General features: G+C 41.9%; 1 protein-coding gene across 1 annotated transcript in view; it reads left to right on the top strand.

The window, feature by feature from the left end:
* The window catches only part of frmd6 (FERM domain containing 6), a 42,042-nt gene extending 34,548 nt beyond the window's left edge, over window positions 1-7,494 (top strand). The window contains exons 11-14 of the mRNA XM_079694203.1: window positions 497-820; window positions 2,448-2,579; window positions 2,761-2,852; window positions 3,384-7,494. Coding sequence (XP_079550329.1) covers window positions 497-820; window positions 2,448-2,579; window positions 2,761-2,852; window positions 3,384-3,731 — 896 coding nt within the window. The 3' untranslated portion in view covers window positions 3,732-7,494. The remainder of the gene's footprint in view (window positions 1-496; window positions 821-2,447; window positions 2,580-2,760; window positions 2,853-3,383) is intronic.
* Window positions 7,495-7,500: the final 6 nt, after the last annotated feature.

Below are 7,500 nucleotides of genomic sequence, written 5' to 3'. Positions count from 1 at the left end.
AATGTGCTTGATTGGTCTTGTAGCACTCTGTATAAGTAAGAAACGAAATACATAACGGAGACGATCCAGGGGTCATACTCACAGATTTAAGCTACAAATGTACGAGAATAACATTTTATTTTGTCTTAGAATAAAGTGCTAAATATACAAGAATAAACTCACAAATATACAAAAAAACAAAGATTTTCTGTGATTTTTTTGTATTGCTAAATTTACAAGAAAAAGTAAGAAAAAACGTGCATATTCTTGAGATAAGGTCCCACACGTCTAATTATAGAATAACCTTGATTGTCTGTGATGATAACTTGGTTAGTTAGAGAGACAAAAAGTTTGATTAGCTCTGAGATTGAAGTGGTACAAGAAAATAACTGTCATAAAAAAAGACTTGGGGAGATTGGATGTTATTGAAGAGAAAGTTAGGGCTTTACAAAATGTTTATAAGTTTTATAAATGAACATGACTAAATCCTGAACCGTGTTATTATCTTGACTCCCAGATAAGAAGCAGTACCGGGAGTCGTACATCAGCGACGCTCTGGACCTGGACATGGATCAGATGGATAAACGCTCGCGGGCCAGCGGCAGCAGCGCCGGCAGCATGAAGCACCACAAACGCCTCCACCGAAGCTCAACCACGAGTCACGGCAGCTCGCAGACCTCCGGCATCGAGGCGGACAGCTTCAGGGCGGGGGGGCAGGACAGCTGCAGGGCGGGGGGGCAGCACCGACCCCTAAGGACCTGCAGCTCCTCCACAACGAGCCACGGCAGCTCCAACACCTCCGGCATCGAGAGCGGCGGCAAGGAGCGCCTGGATGACGACGGTGAGACTAAATCACCAAAATCACCAAAATCAACTCTTACATTTAATTCAGAAAAAAGTATTTGCTAGAAAAAGAAAAGAAAAATTCAAAAGAGAAAAACACAATTATTTACAAGGAAAAACTAAATATGAGGAAACTCAGAAGTTTGCAGGAAAAAAGGTGAAATTTACAAGAGAAAAGATACTGGCAAATATATACGGAAAAACTTAAGAACTTACACAGAACCCCCCCCCCCCCCACAAATGAACAAGATCAGGGTGTCCACGGGGTAAACAAGCATACTAGAAGCAAGCTACATCACAGAAAAGACACACACACACACACACACACACACACACACACACACACACACACACACACACACACAAACACACACACACACACACACACACACACACACACACACACACACACACACACACACACACACACACACACACACACACACACACACACACACACACACACACACATTCACACACACACCTACCTCCTCCTCATTCTGTTTTCATTTACTCGTTCGTTATCTGACCAGCTTCAATATTGTAGGCTACTCACCTCGTTTCTTGCAACCCTCGAAAGGGTTTTGGAGGTTGAAGCCTCTGTGAGCGTGAGTTGCTTGGCTTTCTTGTCCGCAGCAGAAACCATTTTTGAATGTTTGAGCGAATCGAAGTGGGTATTCACAGTCGATTTCCTTTTATGCTCCAACACACAGTTGCACGGGGTACAGAACAGTTTCCCCCCACTTTTGTGCAAGACATTGGGGTACTGCTTTGCCCGGTCTTTAGCTGAAATGTTCGTGGGTAAATGTGATGGATTCGATTTGTTCATCTTGGTGTGTGAATTCCACACCTTCACACGACGGTGTTTGCCTTCTGTGATGCGCGGGCTGATGACGTTGCGTCATCATCACTACTCGTTACTAGTTAACTTTTTTTTTTTTTTTTCTCAACTTTGTGTGGAAAAATGCGGGGATTATGCGGCCTTTTGATAAATATGCGGACTTTTAAAAATCTGCGGCATTTTGCTGATTATGCGGGAAATTCTGCGATCGCAGAATCGCGTTTTTCTGGAGGGTCTAGTCAATGTGAGGTAAAGTGTGTCGCCAAGGTAACCGGTTAGAACCCAAAGTGGCGATGAGGTCTTAAAATGTATGGAAAGGGTCTTAAAAAAGGTCTTACATTTGACTTCAGGATTCCTGCATACACCCTGAAGATACAACTGACAAATAAACAAGAACAACTCCCAAATTAATAAAAATAAACACTTTTTATCTTTGGAGAAAAACTCTTGGAGACATGAACTATCTCTGACGCTTTAATCCGACACTACATTTCCAAGAAAAAACTATTCGCATTCAATCGGAGTCTGGAGTGAAAAACCTTTAATATTTTCTCTTTAAAGTGGTTAATCAACAAGAAAAGACTTTGATGATGTGTGAGATTAGAGTCTTATAATTAGCTTGACAGTTGAATTGATGCATGACTCCTGATGCATTCTGGGAATGGTTCAAAAACACAACAACACCTCCTCAAACTAATCAAGCTGCAAAACAAAAGCCTCTAGAAACGTGCAGATTATCAGATATTTTTTCCAGGATGATTTTTTAATATTCTGTGTGTTGCAGAGATCGAGATGCTGGTGGACGACCCCAAAGATTACGAGGAGCTTGACGAGTCAGCTCTGGATCAGGAGCTGTGTATCCACATCACTGAGGACATGTTGACCATGTCTCCAGATCACACCAACGGGTACTCAGGTACAAACACCCTGTTTTCCCAATGAGGCTGGAATTTGGTGTGAAGTTGAACTGTTTCTGTGAGGTTGTTTTTGCTTTGTTGAAGCATGTACTTATTTCCATTTTAAACTGTTGTTCAGTTGACTGTAGCGTGCAAAAGGTTGTTATTGTGTATTTAAATGTCTCTGTTTGTTTTCTGCAGGTCTGATAGTGAAGGAAGTGAGCTCGTCGACCTCCAGCTCTTCAGAGACCGTCGTCAAGATGAGAGGACAGAGCATCGAGTCTCTGCCCCAGGTAATACTCACAGATACTGCAATACTACTGCAATACTACTGCAATACTACTGTAATACTACTGCAATAATACTGCAATACTACTGCAATACTACTGTAATACTACTGCAATACTACTGTAATACTACTGCAATACTACTGTAATACTACTGCAATACAATATACAATATACACAGAGAACAGAGCATCGAGTCTCTGCCCCAGGTAATACTCACAGATACTGCAATACTACTGTAATACTACTGCAATACAATATACAATATACACAGAGAACAGAGCATCGAGTCTCTGCCCCAGGTAATACTCACAGATACTGCAATACTACTGTAATACTACTGCAATACAATATACAATATACACAGAGAACAGAGCATCGAGTCTCTGCCCCAGGTAATACTCACAGATACTGCAATACTACTGCAATACTACTGCAATACTACTGCAATAAACTATACAATATACACTGAGGACAGAGCATCGAGCCTGCATGACTTTATGTTAATGTAATATGTATCCTCTCTCCCCCCTGCAGACGTCCTCCTGCAGGAAGCCCCCCTCCTCCTCCTCGGACCGTCACTCCCAGTCTCTGGACGACGTGCGGCTGCATCAGAAGGAGATGCTGCAGTGGGCGGAGCTATGCCAAGACTCCGCCCACAGTTACACCTTTGGCTGCGCCCAGGAGCTCAGTGATGGTGGCGGGGGGGTCGGGGGCGGAGCCTATCAGGGCCTGGCCGAGCAGAGGGCCGGTCTGATGGCGGGGGAACAACAACAACAACAACAACAACAACAACAGCAAGAGAACCCCTTCCCCATCAAGAGGACCAACAAGTACTTCAGCCTGGACCTCAGCAACGAGGAGGTGCCCGAGTTCGTGGTGTGAGGAAAACATGGAGGACTGAGAAACAAACATGGAGGCCGAGAGGAGACGTCTTTAATAAACTGACAAAAAGATGGCGTTCCCTTCAGGAGTAACAAACAAACATGGAGGCGGAAAGAGATCTTAAAGACGTCTCTAACCGGAGCTGAAGCGATTCACTTTTGTATTCAACTCTGTCTCCTCCGAACTGAACCACATCGTCTGTTTCTGGTGTTTCCAGAGGAGCGTTTCCAGGACGAAAAGACAAAGGAATAGCCACGGATAAAACAAAGATGGAGGCAGAAAGAGACGTCTTTACCCGGAGCTGCTCCCTGCGAGAGGATCTAAAGGGATCTGATTTAAAAAAACATTTGTATTGAAATCTGTCTCCTCCAAACTGGTGTTAACGAGAATAGAGTTCCACAGAGCGTCTGTTTCTGTTGTTCAAGGACAGAAAGACAAAGGAATAACCACGGATAACAAACAAAATGGATGACGTCTTTACCCCGAGCTGCTCCCGGAGAGAGGAAACTTTTTTACTCAAATCTGTCTCCTCCAAACTGAACAACACCTCCTCCTTCAGTGACCAGAGAGAGACTGTTTCTGTTTCTGTGGAGGAGAGAGTTTCCAGGACAAAAAGACAAAGGAATAACCACGAATAACAAACAAAGATGGACGCCGAAAAGCTCTAAACTCAACGGAGTCCACAGAGCGTCATTCCTCTTTTTAAAGTCGTTTTTTAATAAGAGGAGAGTTTCCAGAAGAAAGGAGGGAGGAAGGAGACGTCTAAAACTGGAGCTGCTGCCTGAGAGGAAACTAAATCTTCAGAAATCTAAACACCGAACCACACCTCCTGCTTCAGAGAGACTGTTTCCATTGAGGAGAGTTTCCAGGATAAAGTCACACCAACATGGAGTAACAAACAAACATGGAGGCGGAAAGAGATCTTAAAGACGTCTCTAACCGGAGCTGCTCCCTGAGAGAGGATCTGAAAAACATCCATGTTCTTCCAAGCTGGTTTTAAGGACCAGTATGTTCACTTCTCTTCTAAAGAGGAGAGCGCCATGACGGCCTCTGCACCCAGCGTCTTTTCCGGGAAATATGTCCACTTTTCAGAAAAGCCCTCTTGATGTCAGACTGGTAATTGGAAGAGAGGCTTGTTTGGTTTGTCTTCATCGAAGCAAAGTGTTGAGTTTGTGTCGTAACGGAGGAGTTAACGCTAGGGACGCTCCGATCGCCAATTTTGGGGCCGATCGCCGAATCAGTATCGGCCAATACCGATCGAGTGGGCGGGGCCTGTGGGGATCTTCCATTTAAAGTGATGTTTAAAACTCAGTTAATGGAGCTCATTCACTGGCGCTTCCACAAACAACAACCAACATAATTACATTCAAATGAAGTACATTATTCAAGTTTACATTAACTTTGGAGAATAACACAGGAGAAATTAACAGAAGGGTTCTCTCTCCCTCTCTCCCTCTCTCCCTCTCTCCCTCTCCTGACAGCCTGTCAGTATCGTCTTGTGCAGCTCACTGATCCAGTAATGACTGAGTGACCCGACAGTGAAGAATAAATATATTTATAACTAGTGTAGCTAGTTCATCTTGTTCCAGAGGTAGATCAAATAGCTAAGTGTGTTAGGTCTAAATCTTAGTGTGTGTTGCTCTGCTCACCGGTCCGTCACAGCGGGCGGAGCTGCAGGATTTCTGCTTCACACTTGTTGCATACCGCTATTTTATTGTCATTTTTGGACACCTTGAAATACCGCCAGACCGGTGAAGCCATTTTGGCGAGCTTGTTTTGCCGCACAGAGAAAAGTATCATGTATTTTACGTCATCGTTGTACGTCATCATTGTACGTCATCATTGTACGTCATCATTGTACGTCATGCGATCGGTTCTCACGATCGGCATTTTTAGAGAGCGCCGATCGATCGGCAGAGAGTGAGTATCGGCCGATCGATCGGAGCATCCCTAGGTAACGCTCAGCCTCAGGGAACCAGAGGAGAGTTTCCAGGACGAAAAGACGGAGGAATAAAAGAAGTGACGCCGAACACAAAACATAAATACTTAAATGAAAAACAATGACCCAAGATGCAATGAAAAAACAAAGATACGTTAGAACAGAGGAGGAATCTAAGGGCTTGTTTGAAACAGCAAACACCACTTCATTAATACATGAGAAATTGTGAGAGCAAGCGTCTTCTTTTTGGTGAACAAACAACATTTCAACATTTAAATCCAGCTCCGTGTTCCCACGAAAAGACTGTCTGTGGACACGGGAAGACATTTTATGTGCAGAAAAATCTCTCAGCGCTTCAAACCAAAGACAGGAAGTCTCCTCAGTGTGCAGCCGGGATTAAACACATTGAATCTGCACACACACCGACGTGCCTTCCTCTAACTATGCATGAGCCTCGACAATCACTCCTCCATCGACTCTCTGTTCACTTGGAGCCAGTTCTTCTGCTTTTTAAACGTGAAAAAGACTCGGATTTAAACGTGTTTTCATCCCGGGGTAAAGCTCCCGGAGAGGAATGAGGTCGGGTTGGTTCGTGCGAGTCTCGACACGATTCCTCACAAAGCTTCCCTGTAATCCAACACTTCAAACGGAGGCCAGAACAAACTCCTCGTCTTCTTCATTTAAAACTGGAATCTGTTTCTTTATCTCTCATAATGCGCCTGAAATGTCCTCACGTGTATTTTTGTATATTTTTGATGTCATTACAGTATTACAGGAGAAACGTGTGTGACAGTATTAACGACACGAACAAGACAGACTGGTTTTTAATCTGCAAAGCGACCGGAAGTGTTTTCATTCAAGTGCCACACAGTTTAATGAAATCATCAATATCATGTTTGTTTTTTTAACCGCTTCAACAAATGATTATTTAACAAATAATTGATCAGCATTGGGGATTCAAAATGTCAGAAAAATAAAATGTTTTTATTTGTTTTTCATTCAAATTCAACCAATTCTGTTTAGAGTCAAAGAATATTAAAGGGGACTTATTCTGCTTTTCGTTGCAGATAAAAAAAAAAAAAGTCCTGATTAAATACAAAAACAACACTCAGTAAAAAACAACATACATTTCTGTGTATTTTTGTGAATTATGTTTTTAATAAAACACATTTTTTTAAAACTTTATTTTAAAAGATAACACATATTCTTGACACATAAAACAGGTTTAAATACATATAAAAAAAGAGGTGAAAAAATACAAAATAAATAAAAGAAAAATAAATACAGTTAAAACATATATTATAATTAAAATGATACATTAATAAAATATATATAATAATAACAACTATTTTTGCAATATGGCAACACAGTCTCACGGCATTTCGTGTTATAGTCACAAAATTAATCTATTGATTCGTGTTCACCAACACGATTTCCCCCTTTTTTTCGTGTCACACAGAACGATTTTAAAAGCAATGTAAATAATAACAAATTAGAAGGAAAAATAGACCAAAAAAAATACAGATTTTAGTATTCTGACACAGAACGATTTTAGAAGCAATGTATTTCTATTGGTTTGTTTCGTGCCTGCACCAAATAACCACAAATTAGAAGGAAACAAATATTTTTAAAAATACAGATTTCAGTATTCTGAGGCTCTGAGCCCCATTTCTTTTCCTCGCGGACGGCAAAAAAACTCAGAGATTATACAATTTAAAATAAAAGGGATAGGGATAGGCTTAGGGTAAGATATTGAGTAAGAAAATGTTTTTATGAACCACACAGCTTCTGGTATTCCAAGACCCGACCGGACAAAAAGACGTGGTGCAG

Source organism: Notothenia rossii, assembly GCF_949606895.1.
Source record: "Notothenia rossii genome assembly, chromosome: 7".
Taxonomy (NCBI): domain Eukaryota; kingdom Metazoa; phylum Chordata; class Actinopteri; order Perciformes; family Nototheniidae; genus Notothenia; species Notothenia rossii.
Note: the sequence above shows the minus strand (reverse complement) of the source record. Positions and strands in the feature narration are given on the sequence as shown.